Here is a 27094-nt window from a genome sequence, read left to right as displayed (position 1 = left end):
CAGTCGACGTTTCGGGCCGAGACCCTTCGTCAGGACTAACTGAAAGAAGAACTAGTAACAGATTTGAAAGTGGGAGGGGGAGGAGGAGATCCAAAATGATAGGAGAAGACAGGAGGGGGAGGGATGGACCCAAGGGCTGGACAGGTGATTGGCAAAGGGGATATGAAAGGATCATGGGACAGGAGGTCCGGGGAGAAAGAAAGGGGGGGGGGGGAAGCCCAGAGGATGGGCGAGGAGTATAGTGAGAGGTAGAGAGGGAGAAAAAGGAGAGAGAGAAAAAGAATATGAATATATATATATATACACACACACACACACACACACACACACACGATAATAAATAAATAACGGATGGGGTACGAGGGAGACGGGGAGGTGGGGCATTAACGGAGGTTAGAGAAGTCAATGTTCATGCCATCAGGTTGGAGGCTACCCAATAAATGCCTTCACCTATCTTATCATTGAGCAACAATCCCTAAGTAGAGGGCTACCTTTTTAATAAGGGTCGCAGTCAAGATTAAAAAGGCAAAACTTCTCAGCAGTTTTTTTGGAGTTGGGGCCACAATCAATCGTTGAACAGGATTCATTAGAAAGGGCAAATAAAAATAATGCAAGTACAAGCAGAGTGGCCATTGTGGTGAGTGGGCTAGTGTTTGGAGTGGTTTTGGCTCATTAGGCTTGAAATAGGTAGGTATATTGTAAGTTTCTCTTTCTATTCTTAATTCTTTAAGTTTTGTGTGAGAGAGAGAGATGTGGGAATACAGGGAACCTTCAGTCTCCCGGATAACAACATCTGCACCAGACGCACCAAACTGTAGCTCCTCAGAGAACGTATTAAGCAAATGGAGCTGTAGCTTGATGATCATACGGGACAATGAGAAGATGACAGATAGGAGCTATGGAGATGTAGTCACCCTGAGGTTGCAGAAAGCAGGAAACTGGGTAATTGTCAGAAGGAAGGGAAATGGACGGCCAGTGCAGAGTATCCCTGTGGCCGTTCCTCTCAGTTAAGTATACCACTTCGGATACTATTGAAGGGGATGCCCTGCTAGGAAAGTGCTGTCTGGTTCTGTGGCTCAGAAGAGAAGAGAGGTGAAGAGGACTGCAGTGGTGATAGTCAGAGGAACAGAGACGAGATTCTGCAATAGACACACCCAGATGTCATGTTGCCTCCCAGGTGCCAGCATCAGGTATGTCTTGAATTGAGTCCATGGCATTCTCAATGGGAGGGTGAGTAGCCAAATGTTATTATACATATTGGCACAAATGACATGGGTAGGAAAAGTGAAGAGGTCCTGAAGAAAGATTTTAGGGCTCTAGACAAAAGCTGAAAACAGCACCTCCAGGGCGGTCACCTCTGGATTGCTGCCCATGCTATGCACCAGTGAGAGTAAGAATAGCATGATTTGGCAGATGATTGCATGCCTGAGGGTTCAGACATATGGATCATTATGATCTCTTCTGGGGAAACTATGACCAGTACAAAAGGGAGGGGTTATACCTGAACCCAAGGGGGACCACTATAGTTGCAGCAGGTTTGCTAGAGCTGTTTGGGAGGGTTTAAATTAATTTGGCAGGGGTGGATACCAGGGTGATAGTGCTGAGGATGAGATAGTTGGTTTACAGAACAGAGGCAGCGTGTAGTGAGACTCTGAGCAAGGAATCAGAATTAGCATCAGGTTTATTATCACCAGCATGTGACGTGAAACTTGTTGATTTAGCAGCAGCAGTTCAATGCAATACATAATCTAGCAGAATTTTAAAAAGCAATAAATAAAACATAATAAACAAGTAAATCAATTACATATATTGAATAGATTTTTAAAAATATGCAAAAACAGAAATACTGTATATTAAAAAAAATTGAGGTAGTGTCCAAAGCTTCAATGTCCATTTAGGAATCAAATGGCAGAGGGGAAGAAGCTGTTCCTAAATCGCTCAGTGTGTGCCTTCAGGCTTCTGTATCTCCTACCTGATGGTAACAGTGAGAAAAGGGCATGCCCTGGGTGCTGGAGGTCCTTAATAATAGACGCTGCCCTTCTGAGACATCGCTACCTAGAGATATCCTGGGTACTTTGTAGGCTAGTACCCCAGATGGAGCCGACTAAATTTACAACCCTCTGCAGCTTCTTTCGGTCATGTGCAGTCACCCATCCATACCAGACAGCGATGCAGCCTGTCAGAATGCTCTCCACAGTACAAGTGTAGAAGTTTTTGAGTGTATTTGTTGACATGCCGAATCTCTTCAAACTCCTAATAAAGTATAGCTGCTGTCTTGCCTTCTTTATAACTACATCAGTATGTTGGGACCAGGTTAGATCCTCAGAGATCTTGATACCCAGGAACCTGAAGCTGCTCACTCTCTCCACTTCTGATCCTCTGAGGATTGGTGTATGCTCCTTTGTCTTACCCTTCCTTAAGTCCACAATCAGCTCTTTCATCTTACTGACGTTGAGTCCATGTTGTTGCTGCGACACCACTCCACTAGTTGGCATATCTCACTCCTGTATGCCCTCGTCACCACCTGAGATTCTACCAACAATGGCTGTATCGTCAGCAAATTTGTAGATGGTATTTGAGCTATACCTAGCCATGTGTAAACAGAGAGTAGAGCAGCGGGCTAAGCACACACCCCTGAGGTGCGCCAGTGTTGATCGTCAGCGAGGAAGATATGTTTCACCAATCCACACAGACTGTGGTCTTCCGGTTATGAAGTCAAAGATCCAATTGCAGAGGAAGGTACGGAGGCCCAGGTTCTGCAACTTCTCAGTCATAGTTGTGGGAATGATGATATTAAATGCTGAGCTATAGTCGATGAACAGCATTCTGATGTAGGTGTTTGTACTGTCCAGGTGGTCTAAAGCCTTGTGGAGAGCCATTGAGATTACGTCTGCCGTTGACCTATTATGGCAATAGGCAAATTGCAATGGGTCCAGGTCCTTACTGAGGCAGGAGAGGCTATTGATAGTGCAAAAATGCAGTCAATAGGATGAGTTCCAATGAGTTACAGACAAAATTGAAGAAGGGTGAATATAGGACTGAAGGTGTTATGTTTGAATGTGTGCCGTTTATGGAGTAAGGTAGATGAAACTGTAGCACAGTTACAGATTTGCATGTATGTATCGTGGCTGAAAGAAGGCTATAGCTGGGAGCTTAATGTCCAAGGATACACACTGTATCAAAAGGACAGGCAGTTAGGCAGAGGGGGTGGCGTGGCTCTTGGTGAAAATCACTAGAAGGAGGTGACACAGGGTCGGAAGGTGTTGAATCGCTGTGGGTAGAGTTAAGGAACTGCAAGGGTAATAAGACCCTGATGGGAGCTATATACAGACCCTCAAACAGTAATAACGATGTGGTCTACAAATTACAATGGGAGATACAAAAGGCATGCAAAAAGGACAATGTTACAATAGTCATGGGGTAATTTCAATATGCAGGTAGATTGGGAAAATCAGGTTGGTACTGGATCCCAAGAGGGGAAATTTCTAGAATGCCTACAAGATGGCTTTTTAGAGCAGCTCATGGTTGAACCCACAAGGGGTTCAGCAACTCCGAATTGGATGTTGTCCAATGAACCAGAATTTATTAGAGAGCTAAAGGTAAAGGAACCCTTGGGGCCAGTGATCATACTATGTCACAATTCACCCTGCAATTTGAGAAGGAGAAGCTAAAGTCAGATATATCAGTATTAGGGTGGACGAAAGGGAGTTACAGAGGCATGAGAGAGGAGCTGGCCAAAGTAGATTGGAAGGGCACGCTGACAGGGATGATGGCACAACAGCAATGGCTGCAATTTCTGGGAGCAATTCCAAAGGCACAGGATATATACATCCCAAAAAGAGGAAAAAGTATTCTAAAGGCAGGATGGTACAATTATGACCAACAAGAGAAGTGGCAGATGGAGTTCAACTCAGACAAGTGTGAGGTGATTCATTTTGGTAGGTCAAATATGATGGCAGAATATAGTATTAATGGTAAGACTCTTGGCAGCGTGGAGGAGCAGAGGGATTTTGGGGTCCGAGTCCATAGGACGCTCAAAGCCGCTACGTAGGTTGACTCTGTGGTTAAGAAAGCATTAGGTGTGCTGGCCCTCATCAATCGTGGGATTGAGTTTAAGAGCTGCGAGGTAATGTTGCAGCTATATAGGACCCTGGTCAGACCCCACATGGAGTACTGTGCTCAATTCTGGTCGCCTCACTTTCGGAAGGACGTGAAAACCATAGAAAGGGTGCAGAGGAGATTTACAAGGACTTTGCCTGGATTGGGGAGCATGCCTTATGAGAATAAGTTGAGTGAACTCGGCCTTTTATCCTTGGAACAATGGAGGACGAGAGGTGACTTGATAGAGGTGTACAAGATAATGAGAGGCATTGATCATGTGGATAGTCAGAGGCTTTTCCCCAGGGCTGAAATGGCTAGCATGAGAAGGCATAGTTTTAAGATGCTTGAATACTGTTGGCGGGGACAACCTACCAGATGTGAGCCATGGTGGCAGGGCCTCTGGCACTGAGTCTGACCCGGTGGTGCAGAAGGGTGGGACGGAGAAGAGGAGAGCTGTCGTCATTGGAGATTCTATAGTCAGGGGAGCAGACAGGAGATTTTGTGGACGTGAGAAGGACACCCGCATGGTTTGTTGCCTCCCAGGTGCCAGGGTCCGGGATGTCTCTGACCAGGTGCACGACATCCTGGTACGAGAGGGAAAGCAACTAGAAGTCATGATACATGTTGGGACCAAAGACATAGGCAGGAAGAGGAATGAGGTCCTGAAGTGTGAGTTTCGGGAACTAGGCAGGAGGCTGAAGAACAGGACCTCAAGGGTGGCGTTCTCAGGATTGCTGCCAGTGCTATGTGACAGTGATGGTAAGAATCAGAGGAGATGGCAGTTGAATGTGTGGCTGAGGAGTTGGTGCAGGGAGCAGGGTTTTAGATTTTTGGATCATTGGGATCTCTTCTGGGGAAGGTGGGACCTGTACAGATTGGATGGGTTGCACCTGAACTCGAGGGGGAGCAATATCCTTGCAGATAGGTTTGCTAGCATGGTTCGGGAGGGTTTAAACTAATTTGCAAGGGGGATGGGACCCAGAGCGATAGAGCAGTGAAAGAAGTGCATGGAGAAGGAAAGAAGTGCCAGATCTAACATACAGAGAGGCTTTGAGGAAAGAGAAGCAGAATAAATGGTGTAAAGACAGTAAGTAGAAGGGCTGAAATGTGTGTACCTCAATACAAGAAGCATCAGGAACAAAGGTGATGAACTGAGAGCTTGGATACATACATGGAATTATGTAGTGGCCATTACAGAGACTCGGCTGGCACCAGGACAGGACTGGATTCTCAATATTCCTGGATTTCAGTGCTTTCAAAGGGATAGAGAGAGTGGAAAAAGGGGAGGAGGGGTGGCAGGGATACTATCAGGGATACTATTACAGCTACAGAAAGGGTGGGTAATGTAGCAGGATCCTCTTTTGAGTCAGTATGGGTGGAAGTCAGGAACAGGAAGGGAGCAGTTACTCTATTGGGAGTATTCTATAGGCCCCTTGGTAGTAGCAGACATACAGAGGAGCAGATTGGGCGGCAGATTTTGGAAAGGTGCAAAAATGACAGGGTTGTTATCATGGGTGACTCTAACTTCCCTAATATTGATTGGCGCCTGATTAGTTCCAAGGGTTTAGATGGGGCAGAATTTGTTAAGTGTGTCCAGGACGGATTCCTGTCACAGTATGTGGACAGACCGACTGGGGGAATGCCATACTAGATCTAGTACTAGGTAATGAACCGGGTCAGGTCACAGATCTCTCAGTGGGTGAGCAACTGAGGGACAGTGACCACCGCTCCCTGGCCTTTAGCATTATCATGGAAAAGGACAGAATCAGAGAGGACAGGAAAATTTTTAATTGGGGAAGGGCAAATTATGAGGCTATAAGGCTAGAACTTGCGGATGTGAATTTGGATGATGTTTTTGCAGGGAAATGTACTATGGACATGTGGTCAATGTTTAGAGATCTCTTGCAGGATGTTAGGGATAGATTTGTCCCGGTGAGGAAGATAAAGAATGGTAGGGTGAAGGAACCATGGGTGACTAAGTGAGGTGGAAAATCTAGTCAGGTGGAAGAAGGCAGCATACATGAGGTTTAGGAAGCAAGGATCAGATGGGTCTATTGAGGAATATAGGGAAGCAAGAAAGGAGCTCAAGAAGGGGCTGAGAAGAGCAAGAAGGGGGCATGAGAAGGCCTTGGCGAGTAGGGTAAAGGAAAACCCCAAGGCATTCTTCAATTATGTGAGGAAAAAAAGGATGACAAGAGTGAAGGTAGGACTGATTAGAGATAAAGGTGGGAAGATGTGCTTGGAGGCTGTGGAAGTGAGCGAGGTCCTCAATGAATACCTCTCTTTGGTATTCACCAATGAGAGGGAACTTGATGATGGTGAGGACAATATGAGTGAGGTTGATGTTCTGGAGCATGTTGATATCAAGGGAGAGGTGGTGTTGGGAGTTGTTAAAATACATTAAGACGGGTAGGTCCCCGGGGCCTGACGGAATATTCCCGAGGCTCCACGAGGCGAGGGAAGAGATTGCTGAACCTCTGGCTAGGATCTTTATGTCCTCGTTGTCCACGGGAATGGTACCGGAGGATTGGAGGGAGGGGAATGTTGTCCCCTTGTTCAAAAAAGGTAGTAGGGATAGTCCAGGTAATTATAGACCAGTGAGCCTTATGTCTGTGGTGGGAAAGCTGTTGGAAAGATTCTTAGAGATAGGATCTCTGGGCATTTAGAGAATCATGGTCTGATCAGGGACAGTCAGCATGGCTTTGTGAAGGGCAGATCGTGTCTAACAAGCCTGATAGAGTTCTTTGAGGAGGTGACTAGGCATATAGATGAGGGTAATGCAGTGGATGTGATCTATATGGATTTTAGTAAGGCATTTAACAAGGTTCCACACGGTAGGCTTATTCAGAAAGTCAGGAGGCATGGGTTCCAGGGAAATTTGGCCAGGTGGATTCAGAGGGTCGTGGTGGTGGGAGTACATTCAGATTGGAGGATTGTGACTAGTGGTGTTCCACAAGGTGGATTCAGAGGGTCGTGGTGGTGGGAGTACATTCAGATTGGAGGATTGTGACTAGTGGTGTTCCACAAGGATCTGTTCTGGGACCTCTACTTTTTGTGACTTTTATTAACGACCTGGATGTGGGGGTAGAAGGGTGGGTTGGCAAGTTTGCAGATGATACAAAGGTTGGTGGTATTGTAGATAGTGTAGAGGATTGTCAAAGATTGCAGAGAGACATTGACAGGATGCAGAAGTGGGCTGAGAAGTGGCAGATGGAGTTCAACCCGGAGAAGTGTGAGGTGGTACACTTTGGAAGGACAAACTTCAAGGCAGAGTACAAAGTAAATGGCAGGATACTTGGTAGTGTGGAGGAGCAGAGGGATCTTGGGGTACATGTCCACAGATCCCTGAAGGCTGCCTCACAGGTGGATAGGGTAGTTAAGAAAGTTTATGGGGTGTTAGCTTTCATAAGTCGAGGGATAGAGTTTAAGAGTCGCGATGTAATGATGCAGCTCTATAAAACTCTGGTTAAGCCACACTTGGAGTACTGTGTCCAGTTCTGGTTGCCTCACTATACGAAGGATGTGGAAGCACTGGCAAGAATACAGAGGAGATTTACCAGGATGCTGCCTGGTTTAGAGAGTATGCATTACGATCAGAGATTAAAGGAGCTAGGGCTTTACTCTTTGGAGAGAAGGAGGATGAGAGGAGACATGACAGAAGTGTACAAGATAATAAGAGGAATAGATAGAGTGGATAGCCAGCGCCTCTTCCCCAGGGCACCACTGCTCAATACAAGAGGACATGGCTTTAAGATAAGGGGTGGGAAGTTCAATAGACAATAGGCACAGGAGTAGGCCATTCGGCCCTTCGAGCCAGCACCATCATTCACTGTGCTCATGGCTGATCATCCACAATCAGTATCCCATTTCTGCCTTATCCCCAGAACCTTTGATTCTGCTATCTTTAAGAGCTCTATCCATCTCTTTCTTGAAAACATCCAAAGACTTGGCCTCCACAGCCTTCTGGGGCAGAGCATTCCATATATCCACCACTCTCTGGGTGAAAAAGTCTTTCCTCAACTCCGTTCTAAATGGCCTACCCCCTAATTGTGTCCTCTGGTTCTGGCTACTCTTTGTTTCTTGTCAGCCAGCCAATTTTCAATCCAAGTCAGTATTCTGCCCCCAATACCATGTGCCCTAATTTTGTCCACAAATCTCCTATGTGGGACTTTATCAAAGGCTTTCTGAAAGTCCAGGTATAGGGGGATATTAGAGGAAGGTTTTTTACTCAGAGAGCGGTTGTGCGTGGAATGCACTGCCTGAGTCAGTGGTGGAGGTAGATACACTAGTGAAGTTTAAGAGACTACTAGACAGGTATATGGAGGAATTTAAGGTGGGGGCTTATATGGGAGGCAGGACTTGAGGGTCGGCACAACATTGTGGGCCAAAGGGCCTGTACTGTGCTGTACTATTCTATGTTCTTCTATGTTCTATGATGTAGGGACAGAGATGTCAGGGGTAAGTGTTTTTTTTTTACACAGAGTGGTGAGAGCATGGAATGGGCTGCCGACGGCAGTGGTGGAGGTGGAAGTAATAGGGTCTTTTAAGAGACTTCTGGATGGCTACATGGAGCTTAGAAAAATAGAGGGCTGTGGGTAAAGCCTTGGTAGTTCTAAGGTAGGTACAGGTTCAGCACAGCTTTGTGGGCCGAAGGGCCTGTATTGTGCTGTATGTTTTCTATGTTTCAAAGCCAACATAAAAGCCAAAGAGAGGGCATATAATAGAGCAAAGATTAGTGGGAAATTAGAGGATTGAGAAGTCAAAAAGAATGAAACAATGGAATACGAAGGTAAGCTACCTAATAATATTAAAGAGGATACCAACAGTTTCTTCAGATACATGAAGTGTAAAAGAAAGGCGAGAATAGATACTGGCCCACTGGAAAGTTGTGCTAGCTCTTCCTTCAGTTAGTCCTGACGAAGGGTCTCGGCCCGAAACGTCAACTGTACCTCTTCCTAGAGATGCTGCCTGGCCTGCTGCATTCACCAGCAACTTTGATGTGTGTTGCTTGAATTTCCAGCATCTGCGGAATTCCTCGTGTTTAAGTATTCTGCATTAATCTTCACTGTGGAAGACACTGGCAGTATGCCAGTAGTTTGAGAGTGTCAGGGGTCAGAATTACGTGAAGTTACCATTACTAGGGAGAAGGTTCTTGGGAAACTGAAAGATCTGAAGGTAAGTTAAATCGTCTGGACCAGATAGCGTATACCCCAGGTTTCTGAAAGAGGTGGCTGAAGAGATTGTGGGGGCATTAGTAATGATCTTTCAATTGATCCTAGCATGGTTCTGAAAAAATGAAAAATTGCAAATGTCACTCCACTCTTCAAGAAGAGAGGCAAGAGTAATGAAATCTTAGGCCAGTTAGTCTGACATCAGTGGTTGGAAAGATGTTGGAGTCGATTGTTAAGGTTGTGCTTTCGGGGCACTTGGAGGAACATGATAAAATATGTCTTAAGTCAGCATGGTTATCTTGAAGGGAAAATCTTGTCTGACAAATCTGTTGGAATTTTTTGAAGAAATAACAAGCAGGGTGAACAAAGGAGAACCAGTGGATGTCGTACACTTTTATTTTCAGAAGATCTTTGACACTGTTAACAAGTAAGAGCCTATGGTATTACAGGAAAGATACTAGCATGGATAAAACATTGGCAGATTGGCAGGAGGCAAAGAGTGGGAATACAGGGAGCCTTTTCTGGTCAGCTGCTAGTGACTAGTGGTGTTCCACAGGGGTCTGTCTTGTGACCACTTCTTTTTATGTTATACGTCAATGACTTAGGTAACAGAATTGATGGCTTTGTGGCCAAATTTGTGGAGGGGCAGGTAGTTTTGGGGAAGTAGAGAGGCTACAGATGGACTTAAGACAGATTATGAGAATGGGCAAAGAAGTGGCAGATGGAATACGGTGTTGGGAAGTGTACCATCATGCACTTTGGTAGAAGTAGTAAAAGAGTAAACTATTTTCTAAATGGAGAGAAAATTCAAAAATACGAGGTGCAAAGAGACTTTGGAGTCCTCAGGCAGGATTCCCTGCAGGTAAATTTGCAGGTTGAGTCAGTGGCGAGGAAGGCAAATGCAATGTTACCATTCATTCCAAAGGACCAGAATATAAAAGCACTGATGAGGGCTCACTTGGCATATCGTGAGCAGTCTTGGGCTCCTTATCTAAGAATGTGCTGACATTGGAAAGGGTTGAGAGGAGTCATTGACAGAGTGGATGTGGAGAGAATGTTTCCTGTGATGGGGGAGTGCAAGACCAGAGGACACAGCCTCAGAATAGTAGGACATCCTTTTAGAATGAAGATGAGGAGGAATTTCTTTAGCCAGAGAGTGGTGAATCTGTGGAATTCTTTGCCAGAGGGAGCCGTGAAGGCCAAGTCATTGGGTATATTTAAAGGCAGAGGTTGACAGATTCTTGATTAGTCAAGCATGAAATGATACAGGAAAGAAGCAGGAGGTTGGGGCTGAGAGGGAAAATGAATCAGTATAATGAAGTGGTGGAGCAGACTCGATGGGCCAAGTGACCTAATTCTTCATCTATATTTTATGGTCTTATGGGCAGTCTGATTCATCTAGTAAAATACAAGGAGGAAAAAATACATGGCAACACACACACAAAATTTCTATGGAAATGAGTAAATAGTAAATATTTTGGGTCAAGACCATTCTTCAGGACAGGCAACATTTTCAATATGTTAAACTATACTTTGCTATTCGTTTATAAACTTTTATTTGTGGTATTTTTCATTTAACCGTATATACTTGGTTCTCAAACACATTTAAATTATTTAAAAATTCAGTAATTCAATGAAGTATAGTAATAAAGCTGCATAACATAGCGCTGCAGAGCAGTGGACCCAGCCCAAAGACACGTCCTCCCTATTATACAAGAGGTGCTATCTCAACAAGGCAACATCTATCAAAGATGCCCATGATCTGGGCCATGCCATCTTTTCACAGCTACCACTGAGTAGAAAGTATAGAAGCTTGAAAACCACATTACTAGATTTGAGAACAGTTACCTCTCTGCAACTATTCAGCTCTTGAACCAACCAGCAAAGCCTACAGCAGTTTAGCAACTTTGCACAAATATTGACTTATTTTGTTCCAATTCTGTTTTCTTACAAAAAATGGTTTAAGAAACACTGTTTGATTTAATTTTATTTAGTGATACAGTGTGGAGTAGGCCCTTCCAGCCTTTTGAGCCACACTGCCCCAGTAACCGCCGACAAACCCAATTAACCCTAACCTAATCACAATGACCAACTAACCTACTTGATAAGTCTTTGGACTGTGGGGGGAAATCAGAGCACCCAGGAAAAACCCAAGCATTCTACAGGAAGGAGGTACAGACTCCTTACAGTTGGCATGAAAATTGAACTCCAGAATGCTGAAATTGTAATAGGTTTCCTTGATGAATGCCCTTTAAACACTGTCGCCACTTTATTAGTTATCTCCTGTACCTAATGAAGTGGCTAATGAGCATGTTTGTGGTCTTCTGCTGCTGTAGCCCATCCACTTCAAGGTTCAACATGTTTTGCATTCAGAGATGCTCTTCTGCACACTACTGTTGTAACGTGGTTATTTGAATTACTGTCACCTTCCTGTCAGCTTGAACCAGTCTGGCCATTCTTCTCAGATCTCTCTCATTAACAAGGGATTTTCACCCATAGAACTGCCACTCACTGGATGATTTTTTTTGTTTTTCACACCATTCTCTGTAAACTCCATGAGACCAGAGAATTCTGATTCTAATTCTGTTGTGAGTAAAAATCCAAGGAGACCAGCAATTTCTGAGACATTTCAAACCATCCCGTCTGGTACCAACAATCATTCCATGATCAAAAATCACTTACAGTGGTGGTAGAAAGCTTGTGAATCCTGTAGAATTCTCTCTATTTCTGTGAAAATATGACCTAAAGTATGATCAGATCTTCATGCATGTCCTAAAACTAGATAACGAGAACCCAGTTAAATAAATAACACAAAAAACATTATACTTGTTCATTTACTTATTGAGAAAAATGATCCAATATTACATGTATTTGTTGGAAAAAGTACGTGAACCTCAGGGGTAATGCCTTCTACAAAAGCGATTTGGAGTCAAGTGTTCCAATCAATGAGAAGAGATTGGTCATGTGGGTTGTAGAAGTGCCCTGCCCTAGAAAAAAGGATACACAAAGTCAGGTTATTGACAGAGTCTGCTCTTCTCAAAAAAGATCTGTTTATGTTTACCAAGCCTTGATCAAAACAATTTTCAGAGGACCTTAGAAGAATTGTAGAGATGCACGAAGCTGGAAAAAGCTACAAAAGCATTTCTAAAGACCTGAGTGGTCATCAGTCCACAGTAAGAGAAATTGTCTACAAATGGAGGAAATTTAGTACTGTAGCTACTCTCCTTAGGAGTGGGCATCCTGCAAAGATCACTCCAAGAACACAATGTGCAATGCTGCAGGTGGTGAAAAAGAACCCTAGGATAATGGCAAAAGACCTGCAGAAATCTCCAGAACTTGCTAAGTCTCCATTCACGTGTCCACTATAAGAAAAACACTGAACTAGAATGGTGTTCGTGGAAGGACAGCACAGAGGAAACCACTGCTCTCCACAAAAAAACATTTTTGCAAGTCTCAGGTTTGCAAAAAACCACCTGGATATTTTACAACGCTTCTGGGACAATGTTCTGTGGACAGATAAGACAAAAGTTGAACTTTTTGGCAGAAATGCACATTGCTATGTTTGGGGTGAAAACAGCACCGCACACAACACCAAAACTTCATCCTAGCTGTGAAGTATGGTGGAAGGAGCATCATGGTTTGAAGTTGCTTTGCTGCCTCAGGACCTAGACAACTTGCGATCGTTGAGGGAACAATGAATTCAAAATTCTACCAAGACATTTTACAGGAGAATGCCAGGTAGCAGTTCATCACCTGAAGCTTAATAAAAGTTGGATTATGCAACAAGACAATGATCCAAAAGGCAGAGTAAATCAACAACAGAATGGTTTAAAAAGAAAATTTGTGCTTTGGAATGGCTGAGTCAAAGCCCTGACCTTAATCCTACAGAAATGTTGTGGAAAGACCTGAAACAAGCAATTCATGCAAGGAAGCCCACCAATATACCAGAGTTGAAGCAGTTTTGTAAGGAGGAATGGCCTAAAACTCCTCCAAGCCGATGTGTAGGACTGATCAACAGTTACTGGAAATGTTTTGTTGAAGTTATTCCTGTACAAGTGGGTCACACCAATTACTGAAAGCAAAGGTTCACATACTTTTTCCAACAAATACATGTAATATTTAATCATTTTTCTCAATAAATGAATAAGTATAATGTTTATTGTGTTATTTATTTAATTGGGTTCTCTAGTTTTAGGACTTGCATGAAGATCTGACCACACTGTATGTAGGTCATATTTATGCAGAAACAGAGGAAATTCTACACCATTCACAAACTTTCTAGCACCATTATCGGTCACATTTATTACTATTCTGATGTTTGGCCTGAATAACAGGTGAACCTCTTGACCACGTCTGCATGGTTTTATGCACTGAGTTGCTGCTACATGATATGCTGATTTGATATTTGCATTAATCAACAGACTATAGGTACACCAAATAAAGTGGCCACTGAAGTAAGTTTTCCATTGTACTTGTGCATATGACAATAAACTCCACTTTGAATAAACTTGACTTTAAGGTATATATGGTAGCCACTTTTTCCTCCAGTAACTTTAATCAGGTTCATTAAGAGCTGAGCCAAGGCAGCAGAAACAAAAAGCTAAAGGTCATCGGTTATTAAATGAGATCTAGTCTGTTTCAAATTGTTCACCAATAGAAAACAAAAGGACAGTATCTCACCTAAGCACATGGGAGATAATTGCATGTCTCTCTTGCCAAATGAACATTCAAATTTAAACTGCCATTTAATTTTTTTCTAAACTGTCAACAAAAAATGCACTCTAAATAAAATAGTTCAGAATGACTAAATGTTGTCCTGAAGCATTTTCACAAAATATACAAATGGATAATACCTTTTAGCAGCTGATTTATTAATGCACTGTTTGGCCCCTTCTCAGCATTGTGTACAACAGCATTGGCTATCCGTGTTAAATGTCCCATGTACCCTTTCCGTCTTCCACCTTCTGATCTGAAAAACAACAAACTATATTCAAACACTAGATGAAGTTCTTCCTGTCAATCCAAATAAAAAGAGAGAGGGCTGCGAAAGGGAAGCCAAAATTAAATGCTCTCAGCTTAAAAGGCCTACAGATATTACAAATGTCTAGCATATGTGTTGGGAAGTTAGCAGGCTAAAGCCCCTATTTGATTCTTCATTTAATTGTTAAAACGATAATCTACTGTGCAAGATGTTACTAATACAGCAAAACCAGACTATAATAATGAAATAGTTATCTGACAATTTCTTTCTTCTGCAGAACAAAGGGATGTAAAGGTTATCTTACAAGGAGTGTTAGAGCAGGTTGCACTACACTCTGGAATTCGGAAAACAGAGAAGAGGTCTTACGATTCTGATGGCAACCTGCTGGGAAGATAGACACTGAGAGGAGATTTCTTGAGGTGGAAATTTAAAACTACAAGGCATATAACTTCAGAATAAGGGGTCAATTGTTTATGAAGAAGATGTCTCAGAAGGCTGTGACTTGTAGAATTCTCTAACGCCACAGATGTTGATGGCAAGTCTTCAAATGCACCTACATTTTTGAATTAAGTTAACGGTTATGGGTGTGATGACACAACCAAGTAGTTGGCCCAATATCAGATCAATCATGATTGTATTCATAGATAGAGAAGAGTCAAAGGCCATATGGCCTATTCTTACTTCTTGTATTCAGATTTCCAAACATTCACAGTTAGAAACAATCTGAGTTTCAAAGATCTCCACAGCTCTCTAGGATAGAGAATTTTACAGACAACTTAAAACATCACATAGCAGTCTAAAGTAAAGAAGCTAAATAATTATCAGTTAACTTGCATGTAACCATGCCTGGATTAACTGTTAACAGATTAGAAAACAAGGAAAATATCTTCACAATAATATCTAGTACACAAATGAAGATTACCTGCTCAGAGGAAAATACCCTACTCCCTAGCTCTTGCAGTGCTCTTCAAAAGATTGCAAGGTTCTTGCTTCCACCAAAAAATCCAGAAGTCTGTTCGGATCTCGTGCTTAAAGATCTTCCTGACATTTCATATTTCTCCATGTATCAATCCCTTACTACAACTAACTTTAATCAAGTGTTCTGGATTTACTTGTTATACCATATTGTTTAAAAAAGTTACTTCCTTTAAAGGAAGAACATGAAATTCCAGTCTTTGCTCACAATTCAGTTAGGCGTTAAGCCTAATGCTTTTTGAAAGCTCCATTTGAAGTTTGAATATTTTTATGCATTGAATACATCTCCAAGAATGAATGAACCCAAATCATATTTCAACTTAAGGTCTTGCTGCAAGATCTATCATCTTGTTCAGAGAAAAGATTTGCACAGCAATGGCCTTGCTGGAGGGCTACTTATCTTATGAAACATCTAGACCAGTGGTTCTCAACATGGGCCCCAGGGGGTTACGCTGAATTTCATAAGGGCCACAAGTTTAAAAAGACCAAGAGATTTGGGGCTACAGAAGTTTCTGAATGGGCCATGGTAAGTGTACTCTTTTAATTAAATATGAAAATGAAAATATATAAATTAAAACAATTAAATGAATATGCAGCATGCAATTTAATTGGAACCCTGAATGAAAAGAAATGGGATAATATGCTATATGATGGAAATGAGGCAGCAAAACAGCTTGGCCTGTGTGTGGGGGGATTGTGGCACATCAATTGTTATCTCTGCTCCTGTTTGACCAAGGACAAGCCACACTCTGCAGGGCAGCTCACTGAGCCCTCTGCTCGACATCCACCCCAGAGTGACTGGTGTTCCATTTGGGGTGATTTTGACACCACATTGCAAGAAGGTCTTATTGACCTGCAGAGTGATATAACAGCTCAAGCAAAATTCAAACGCAGCAAGCAATATTTCTGGATAACTAGTGATATTCAAAGTAAGTTTCCACAGCTTTGGATTTTCACACTCTTACCTAGTTGAATGTGATTTTAGTCATGCTCTTCACCTGGTATCAAAAGCTAGTAACCATCTTGATATTGTAAAAGAGGTGATCTTCAATTTATTTTCAACCAAGTTGCAACCAGATATTCAAAAACTCATACACATACATATACACACACACACACACACACACACACAAGAGATTCTGCAGATACTGAAAATCCAGAGTAACACACACAGAATGCTGGATGAGCTCAGCAGGTCACCTATGGAAAGGAATAAAGAGTCGATGTGGCAGGCCGTGGCCATTCATTAGGATTAAAAAGAACGGGGGAGAAGAAAGTGGAGGAAGGGAGGGAGTTCAAGCAAAAAATGGTAGATGAAGCCATGTGAGGGCAATGGTAAGTGCCTTTTACATCAATTACCTCTCCTTCTCACTTCAATCCCCCTCCCCCACCCACGTACCTTCTCCCCCACATGGCTTCACCTATCACATCCTAGCTTGTACTCCTTCCCCTTGCCCCACCTTCTTATTCAGGCTTCTTCCCCCTATCTTTATAGATGAAGGGTGTCAGTCTAAAATGTCAACTCTTGATTCTTTTCCATAGATGCTGTCTGACCTTCCGAGTTCCTCCAGAATTATGCGTGTGTTAAACAAATGGTATAGGTTTCTCTAGATCCCAACAAGGAACACATAGTAAAACTCAGACACTTTAAAAAGGACCAACTAGATATAGTAAAAGGCATAAAAGTTAAATATAACTATGAATATCTACAAAATCAGATCTATTTTGGTGATTTTAATAATTAAATCTATTAATAATTATCCTCCTGTTTGCATAATTTATTGTTGGCTTTTTCAGTTCTAACACTCTACAACCCTGATTAATATTCACATCTGTATTCTTGATTGCTTGAAACCAGAATAATTTGTAAAATAGTAATAGGTAGCAAATAATTCAAACCAAAATAATCAGAACCCAAAACTGCAACATAGGCTTTAAATCTGGTCAATGCAGTCCTGAAGATAATAAAATAGCACATACCCACAAATTGAAAATAAATTTCCAACTACACTGGAACACAAGTTTTATAAATGCCACAAAACATATTAAACAAAATAAACCGACAAAGTTATGAAATGAAACTATTTACAGAAGTTACACCTTATGTATGTTATGTTAATCAATAGAAACAATTCAGGACCAATATAATACCAGTTCAGAGAGTGAGATTATATCAAGTTTTGCCAGGATGGAAAACAATTATCAAATTGCATCTTTCGCACAATAACAGATGTTATTTCAAAGCAAGAGACATATCAAGCAAGCCCTGCAGTTGTCATAAGTAGAAAATTATGGCTGCATTATCTGCTGGCAATTTCAAACTATTCTTAATATTTCACATATTTCTGTTTATGTGGAATTGTTATGATGTTTCTCCCAATCAATCCATCCTGTTAGTGTATGCTAGAATTTTTAATTAAGTTTATACAGCTGTCATTCAAGTAGTAACTATTTTCAAAAGTTATGTCACTTCTTCACAAATAGCAGTAAGATATTTGCATAGCTCCCTACTTTGATAAAAATCAAAAGTACATGCAAGATATTTTCTTGCAGTTTTGTTTTCCAAGGACTGAAGCGAAAGGACAAAACCAAATCAGGCCTAGTTAAATGAGACTTCAAAGTCACAGGTTGAGCACTGCAAGTTACTTCTAGTACTTGACCATGAAGCTTGGATATTCTTGCACAAACCATTACTTTTCCTCTTTTGTTTGATCTGCAGTAATGCATTCCTAAATTCCACAGACACAGAATTAGATTCATAGAACTTATACAGCCCACTGTCGGCTCCACCATTCAATCATGCTTGACTTATTTTCCCTTTCAACCATCCACCTCCAAAGCTAGCTATTTAAAGATTAATCCACTCGCCCCGTAAACCTGCAAATTATTCTCTCCAAATGCTTATCTAATTCCATTTTAAAAGCCTTGATTAATTCTGTTTCCACTATGTAACAATGTTCACAAACATAACCAAAGGGGAAAAAATCCAACTTTGCTTTTCAGCAAAATAGTTAAATCTGTGCCCTATGATGTTTGGACCATCTGAACAAAATCAGTCACAATCACGTATTATCAAATGTTTGCTCAACCTTCTTTGCACCAAAATGAAAAGTTCTGCTTCTCTAGTTTAAATGTACAACTAAAACTTGTGCAATCAAGCTGCAACATCCTTAAGTTATTCACATCCTTCTTAAAGGTTATGAATATCTTAAACATGGATAGACAAAGGAGAATCAGTGGATGTTGTGTACTTGGATTTTCAGAAGGCCTTTGACAAGGTGCCACACATGAGGCAGCTTAACAAGACAACAGCCCATGGTATTCCAGGAAAGATACTAGCTTGGATAAAACAGTGGCTGATCGGCAGGAGGCAGAGAGTGAGAATAAAGGGAACCTTTTCTCGTTGGCTGCCAGTGACTAATGGTGTTCCACAGATCTCTGTGTTGAGATGGTTTCTTTTTACATTCTGTGATTTGGTTGATAGAATTGATGGCTTTGTGCCAAGTTTGCAGACGATATGAAGATAATTTTGAGGAAGTAGAGAGGCTACAGAAGGACTTAGACTGATTAGGAGAATGGGCAAAGAAGTGGCAGATGGAATACAGTGTTGAGAAGTGTATGATCATGCAAACTGGGAGAAGTAAAAGCGTAGACTATTTTCTAAATGGAGAGAAAATTCAAAAATCTGAGGTGCAAAGGGACAAGGTAAATTTACAGATTGAGTCGGTAGAGATCAAGGCAAATGAATGTTGGCATTCATTTCAAGAGGACTAGAATGGAAAAGCAAGGATGTCATGTTGAGGCGTGAGGCCTTACTTGGCAGTACTGTGAGCAGTTTTGGGCCCCTCATCTTAGAAAGGGCGTGCTGAGATTAGAGAGAGTTCAAAGGAAGTTCATGAAAATGATTCTGGAATTAAAAAGGTTTGTTATATAAGAAGCATTTGATGGCCCTGGAGCTCTACACAATGGAATTAAGAAGCTGAAGAATGACCGTGAAGAACATTCTAACAAGCTGCATCAGAGTCTGGAATGGGCGTGGGAGCTACCATATAGGACAGAAATAAGCCACAGAGAGTTATAAACATAGTCAGCTACATCGTGGGCACAAGCCTCTGAAGTATCCAGGTCACCTTCAAGGAGTGATGCCTCAAAAGGTGGTGTCCATAATTAAGAACCCACGCCTTGTTCTCATTGCTGCCATCAGGTAGGAGGTACAGAAGCCTGAAGGCACTCAATTTACGATTAAGGAACAGCTTCTTCCTCTCTGCCATCTGATTTCTGAATGGGCATTGAACCCATGAATACTACCTCACAACTTTTTTACTTCTATTTTTACACTACTTATTTAACTATTTAATATTTATACACTTACTCTAATTCAGTTTTTAATTATGTTTTGCATTGTACTACTGCCACAAAATCAACAAATTTCACGACACATGCTGGTGATATTAAACCTGATTCTGATTTCATTGAAACCGCACAAATTTTGAAAGACCTCAATAGAGTGGATGTGGAGAGGATGTGTCCTATGGTGAGGAGTCTAAGACCAGAGGACACAGCCTCAGAATAAAGGGGTGTCCTTTTAGAACAGAGATGACGAGCTGTAGAGTCCAAGTCACTGGGTATATTTTAAGGCAGAGGTTGATAGATCCTTGATTAGTCAGGGTGTGAAGGGATATGGGGAGAAGGCAGGAGGCTGGGGATGACAGGGAAAATGGATCAGCCATGAGGAAATGTCGGAGCTGACTCGATGGGTCAGTGACCTAATTATGTTCCTATATTTTATGGTCTGAAAAGATACATTATCAAAATTGGACTCAATACCCTAGGTTGTAAACCAGGGAGTATTTTTTCCCACAAGTGAGTACCACAAGATTTCTCTACTTTTACATCTATCTTTAGTAATGGAGCTCATATGCTTTACAAACCTCTTTGTCAACACCTCCTGCCAAGGTATCGTGCTTAGGTAAACCAGGCCACCACTGCTGCTGCCATTTAGTCTAATTGCATTATTCTTTGTTTTAAATTCTATTGCTCACTTGTTTACTTCTACTTTGTGCTTTCTTGCAATCTATTACTGTGAAGGCTGTCTGTCCTTAGTAAATTTTACTCTGCACATAAAACGGATGTATATGAAAAAAAAGCTTGATCCCAGAGTACAATGGTTAATTTCCACCTTCTAAAGTGAAGAACTGTTTATTACTACTCTAGCATCATGCCTTTATACTAACACCCATCCATACTGCAACTGATTTTTTCATTTCATGCAAAGCGTTAAATACTTTCTAAAGATCATGAAGACAACATTCACTGCACATGCTTCATCAACATTCTTCTATTATCAAAAATTGAAACACCTTATTCAAACACAAATTATCTGCAACCAATCCATACTAGCCAGCTGTCTTGTATTAACTCACACTTATCCAAGCACCTTTTAATTGCTTCCCCAAGCTCCCCACAAACACCATTACATCAATTTATTGGAAATCTTGAACTCAGTTAGGGACCAAATTGAGATTTTCCAGTCTTAATTCACACCGAACTGTACAAAAAGGACAGGTTGCACTTGAATCTCGGGGGACCAATATCCTTGCGGGGAGGTTTGCTAGACTATTGAGGAGAGTTTAAACTAGAATTGCTGGGGGGTGGGAACTGAACTGAAGAGACGGAGGAAGAGGCGGTTAGCTCACAAATAGAGAAAGCTTGGAGACAGCGCGAGAGGGAGGACAGGCAGGTGATAGAGAAGGGATGCACTCAGACCGATGGTCTGAGGTGTGTCTATTTTAATGCAAGGAGTATTATGAACAAAGCGGATGAGCTTAAAGCATAGATCAGTACTTGGAGTTATGATGTTCTGGCCATAACAGAGACTTGGATGGCTGAGGGGCAGGAATGGTTACTTTGCGTGCCAGGCTTTAGATGTTTCAGGAAGGAAAGGGAGGGAGGCAAAAGAGGTGGGGGCATGGCACTGTTGATCAGAGATAGTGTCACGGCTGCAGAAAAGGAGGAAGTCATGGAGGGACTGTTTATAGAGTCTCTGTGGGTGGAAGTTAGGAACAGGAAGGGGTCTAAACACTCTACTGGGTGTTTTTTATATAGACCTCCCAATAGTAACAGGGATATCAAGGAGCAGATAGGGAGACAGATTCTGGAAAGGTGTAATAATAACAGGGTTGTTGTGGTGAGAGATTTAAATTTCCCAAATATTGACTGGCATCTCCTTAGAGCAAGGAGTTTAGATGAGGTGGAGTTTGTTAGGTGTGTCCAAACAGGTTTCTTGACACAATATGTAGGTAAGCCTACAAGAGGAGAAGCTGTACTTGATCTGGTATTGCAGATCTCTCAGTGGAAGAACATTTTGGAAATAGTGATGACAATTCTATTTCCTTTACCATAGCATTGGAGAGGGATAGGAACAGATAAGTTAGCAAAGTGTTCAATTGGAGAAAGGGGAAATATGAAGCTATCAGGCAGAAACATGGAAGCATAAATTGGGAACAGATGTTCACAGGGAAATGTACGGAAGAAATGTGGCAAATGTGCAGGGGATATTTGCATGGAATTCTGCATAGAAGAGCTTACAAAAAATTCAAGCAACTAGGTAATGAGAGAGATGTAGAAAATTATAAAGCTAACAGGAAGGAACCTAAGAATGAAATTAGGAGAGCCAGAAGGGGCCATGAGAAGGCCTTGGCGGACAGGATTAAGGAAAACCCCCAAGGCATTCTACAAGTATGTGAAGAGCAAAAGGATAAGACGTGAGAGAATAGGACCAATCAAGTGCGCAGTGGAAAAGTGTGTATGGAACCGAGGGAGATGGCAGAGGTACTTAATGAGTACTTTGCTTCAGTATTCACTAAGGAAAAGGATCTTGGCAATTGTAGGCATGACTTACAGCGGACTGAAAAGCTTTAGCATTTAGATATTAAGAAAGAGGACGTGCTGGACGTTTTGGAAAGCATCAAGTTGGATAAGTCACTGGGACCGGACGAGATGTACCCCAAGCTACTGTGGGAGGTGATGATGATCTTTGCCTCTGGTGATGATCTTTGCATCATCAATGGGGATAGACGTTCCGGAGGATTGGGAGGGTTGCGGATGTTATTCCCTTATTCAAGAAAGGGAGTAGAGTATAGCCCAGTGAGTCTTACTTCAGTGGTTGGTAAGCTGATGGAAAAGATCCTGAGAGGCAGGATTTATGAACATTTGGAGAGGCATAATATGATTAGGAATAGTCAGCATTGCTTTGTCAAAGGCATGTCATGCCTTACAAGCCTGAATAAATTTTCTGAGGATGTGACTAAACACATTGAGGAAGGTAGATCAGTAGATGTAGTGTATATGGATTTCAGCAAGGCATTTGATAAGGTACCACATGCAAGGTTTATTGAGAAAGCAAGGAGGGATGGGATCCAAGGGGACATCGCTTTGTGAATCCAGAATTGGCTTGCCCACAGAAGCAAAGAGTGGTTATAGACGGGTCATATTCTGCATGTAGGTCAGTGACCAGTGGTGTATCTTAGGGATCTGTTCTGGAACCCCTTCTCTTTGTGATTTTATAAATGACCTGGATGAGGAAGTGGAGGGATGGGTTGTAAATTTGCTGATGACACAAAGGTTGGGGGTGCTGTGGATAGTGTGGAGGGCTGTCAGATATTACAGTGGGACATTGATAGGATGCAAAACTGGGCTAAGAAGTGGCAGATGGAGTTCAACCCAGATAAGTGTGAACTGGTTCATTTTGGTAGGTCAAATATGATGGCAGAATATAGTATTAATGGTAAGACTCTTGGCAGTGTGGAGGATCAGAGGGAGCTTGGGGTCCGAGTCCATAGGACATTCAAAGCTGCTGCACAGGTTGACTCTGTGGTTAAGGAGGCATATGGTGCATTGGCCTTCAGCAATCATGGGATTGAGTTTAGGAGCCTAGAAGTAATGTTGCAGCTGCAAAGGACTCTGGTCAAATCCCATTTGGAGTACTGTGCTCAGTTCTGGTCGTCCTACAACAGGAAGGATGTGGAAACCATAGAAAAGGTGCAGAGGAGATTTACAAGGATGTTGCCTCGATTGGGGGACATGCTTAATGAGAATAGGCTGAGTGAACGTGGCCTTTTCTCCTTGGAGCGACGGAGCTTGTGAGGTGACCTGATAGAGGTGTACAAGATGATGACAGGCATTGATCGTGTGGATAGTCAGAGGCTTTTTCCCAGGGCTGAAATGCCTAGCACGAGAGGGCAGAGTTTTAAGGTGCTTGGGAGTAGGTACAGAGGAAATGCCAGGGAGTTGTTGTTTTTTTTTTTAAACGCAGAGTGGTGAGTACATGGAATGGGCTTCTGGCGAGGGTGGTGGACGTTTATAGAATAGAGTCTTTTAAGAGACTCCTGGATAGGTACATGGAGCTTAGAAAAATACAGGACTATAGGTAACTCTAGGTAATTTCTAAGGTAAGGACATGTTCGGCACAGCTTTGTGGGCCAAAGAGCCTGTATTGTGCCATAGGTTTTTTTATATTCTATGTTTTGCTATAGGGGAAAAAAAAATGTAATTTTCTTCTTCGGTCTGGTTGGCTTCAAACATGAGCACCAAAAAGGATCAAATCAGAACTCCTAATAAAAACATTTTGCCCAATTTCATCCTTATGAAATGACTATTTGATTTTTAAAAATAGGTTTATAAACATTACTTCTGATTTGAACATGTTAGGTACTTTAGATTTGAGTTTACAAGCTAAACAAAAACTGATAAATTACTTACTGTTCTTTTTCATTATTTTCCCATGCATCAAGTATTCTCTGGATTAATTGGCACTTCTGAAATAGCTGGATAATGAAAAACTGAGTTAATACATATTCTGTAATGAAAGCAAAAAATAATTTTTTCTCATGATAGTAGAGCTTCGGAATAATGTCATATCCAATTCAGCTGATTTGAGGCACCGCAAAATTTGAATAGGTGAAAGGATTGTTGAAAACAGCTTACAGGCATGAAAGCAAGACAAAAATAAACAAAAATAAGTTACCAACTGCATAAGCCTTTGCCATACAAACACCAGGTACTTATATGTAAAGGAATACAAACGAGTAAAGGACTATGCACTTTGTCACCTACCAAAAAAATGAAATCGACTCAAAAGGCTGTCATAATTCACACAATTTGACAAGATTGTAATACAGAACATTTAAACTCCTAAATAATACTGCCCTTAGCATGCTTTAACTAGTGACCAATCCCAACATCGGAAGCTTGAGAGGATCCACTGCCCGAGTAGAAAAAGGGACCAGCGAGTCACAGCAGTGTAACAAAGCTTTGACCAGCAACAAATCCAGACATCAGAAGTTTGAGAGGAGGGAATTTCAGTCAGGTCCAATGCCCAAGTAGAAAAACGCAGCACGTTTGAGATTGATTGGCAAGAGCAAATTAAAAGAAGGCAGTGGCAAGTGCAGCAGCCATCATCGGAGGGGACAAAGTCCGAGCAGTGATCTTGAGGCTTTAGCAAAGAGAGGCTTCAGTCAGAGAAAGCAAAGAAAAGCTCAAGGTTAAGTCTTTCTTTCTTCATCTTCCCTTCTTTACATCTGCTCACCTAGGATAGTAGAGATGCCAGGCAGAATAGTGGAATGCTTCTCTTGCTGGATGTGGGAAGGCAGGGAGACAACTACAAGAAGTGTATCCAGCTGCAGCTTCTAATAATTTGCATTAAGGAGTTGGAGCTGCAACTAGATGTACACTTGTTCATTCAGGAGGCTGAAAGGGTGATAGATGGGACATATAGAGAAGTAGTTACACCCAGGGTGCAGGACAGAGGAAACTAGGTGACAGTCAGGAAGGGGAAAGGGGTTATAGAGCTAGTGCAGAGTATCCTGTGGCCATTCCCTTCAACAACAGGTATATCACTTTGGATGGCTCTTTGACTTAGAAAAGTGGGGTGGGGGCAAAGAAGCACACCGTGGTGATAGGGGATTCATTAGTTAGGGAAACAGACAGGAGGTTCTGTTGGCAAAAATGAGGATTCCCAGATGGTATATTGCCTCCCAGGTGCCAGGCCCCGGGACATCTCAAATTGAGTGCTCAGCATTCTTAAGTGGGAGGATGAACAGCCAGAGGTCGAGATCCATATAGGAATTAAGTAGGACAAGTGACGAGGTCCTGCTCAGGCAGTTCAGGGAGTTAAAGAGCAGGACCTGTAGGCTTGTAATCTCAGGACTGCTACCCATGTCACGTGCTAGTGAGGCCAGAACTAGGAAGATTATACAGTTTAACACATGGCTAAGGAGTTGGTGTTGGAGGGATGGCATAAGACTTTTGAATCATTGGCCTCTCTTCCAGGGAAGGTGGGACTGGTACAGAAGGGATGATTTGCACCTAGCCAGAGGAGGGCTAATATCCTAGCAGGAAGGTTTGTTAATGCTGCACGATGGGGTTTAAACTAGAGAGTTAGGTCTGGTCCGCGAGTTGAGATTATAGTTAACAGGTCTCATGGGTTTAAACAGATAAAATGCATAACAGCCCACTAACAATGCAGTAATGCAATGTCCAAAAAACATTGATTAATAGGGGGAGAAAACTACTAGGATGATTGCACAATAAATTTCAACAAATTTTCAAATTTTAACAATGCATTATCTCATAACACACAGAAGTTTCTTACATGTTTAATCAATATATTTTCTCCAGCAGTGTCAAGATTTTCTTCAATGTTGTTTTCTATGCTGGTATCACGGGGTGGAGGGCTTCCTAAGATTGTTGCAATGCAGATTTCTACTTGCACATGAAGAAAATTATTCCAAATGTATCTGAAGTACATGTCCTTTTCAAGATAAAAGAAGTATTTATGTTTCTGATTTCAGGAAATAAAACTAAATTTTAAATTATGCTAACAAGTTAATCGTACATTGATCGATGATTATTTTCCAAATAAATCCACTATTAAATCAGTGCATTGCCAATCATGATACACTACATTAAAAAATTCTTATGCCTTCCATCATCGTCCCACAAACCGTGAATCATCTTTATCTACAACCATCAGTTTCTACTCATCTGTATTAAATAAACACCTCTCAAATTTTGAACACGTTTTTTTTTTGCATAAACTTACTCAAATCTAAAAGACTACAATCATAGGTTCTTTAATCTATCCACCTTAAATCTCATTCCTGATACAACTTTTGTAAATCTGCCCCAGACTCTTTGAAACCAAATAACCTTGGTTTCCACTGCATCCTTTTCAAATGTGGTTTTCTACCTCCTCTCCAGTACAAAGTCAGCTCCCACAACAAAGAAAACTGATTGACAATATCAGGTGCTTCAAGTAATTGAAGAATACATGAATGTATATATAAAGCCCCAGAACTAGTTAAATCCTCACCAGTAAAACATCCATAGTGTTAAGTTCTACAAGTTCTGCATTAATACTGTATGTGTTTGTTTGAAGAAGGCTGGCTACAAGTCTGACCACATTTAGACGGGTATTCCCCACAGGCATGTTTAATATTCCCCATGTTGTTTTCATTGGACTTTTCTGCAAATAATGGAATATAATATTAGAAACAGACAATATAAATTGCCAAATCAGACTGGTCTTCTGCAAATTTTATAAACAAAATACAATGGAAAAAGTTCTGAAACATGCATTTGAGATTTTTCACCTCTCAATAACCTCTTTCTAGTACAGCTATTTCACTACTTGTAAAATCAGCTATATAATTTTATGCAATTCAAGATAAAATTGAGATATTCTGGTGCATAATAATAACAACTTATTAAGCAAATGCCAAATCATATTGCAGAGCAAGCTACCACGTGCAGCAATGCCAGCTTTGAAAATGCTGAGCGAGGGACAAATATTGGCCAGGACTCTTCA

General features: G+C 41.6%; 1 protein-coding gene across 2 annotated transcripts in view; it reads right to left on the bottom strand.

The window, feature by feature from the left end:
• Nucleotides 1-27094, bottom strand: part of LOC140205226 (serine/threonine-protein phosphatase 6 regulatory subunit 3-like) — a 149845-nt gene that overhangs the window by 46891 nt on the left and 75860 nt on the right. For both annotated transcript variants that reach the window (XM_072272640.1, XM_072272641.1), the window contains exons 9-12: nucleotides 26600-26752; nucleotides 25880-26038; nucleotides 23989-24053; nucleotides 14126-14241 (exon numbers count right to left, since the gene is read on the bottom strand). In XM_072272640.1, coding sequence (XP_072128741.1) covers nucleotides 14126-14241; nucleotides 23989-24053; nucleotides 25880-26038; nucleotides 26600-26752 — 493 coding nt within the window. The remainder of the gene's footprint in view (nucleotides 1-14125; nucleotides 14242-23988; nucleotides 24054-25879; nucleotides 26039-26599; nucleotides 26753-27094) is intronic.

This window comes from Mobula birostris, chromosome 11 (genome assembly GCF_030028105.1).
Source record: "Mobula birostris isolate sMobBir1 chromosome 11, sMobBir1.hap1, whole genome shotgun sequence".
NCBI lineage: Eukaryota > Metazoa > Chordata > Chondrichthyes > Myliobatiformes > Myliobatidae > Mobula > Mobula birostris.
Note: the sequence above shows the minus strand (reverse complement) of the source record. Positions and strands in the feature narration are given on the sequence as shown.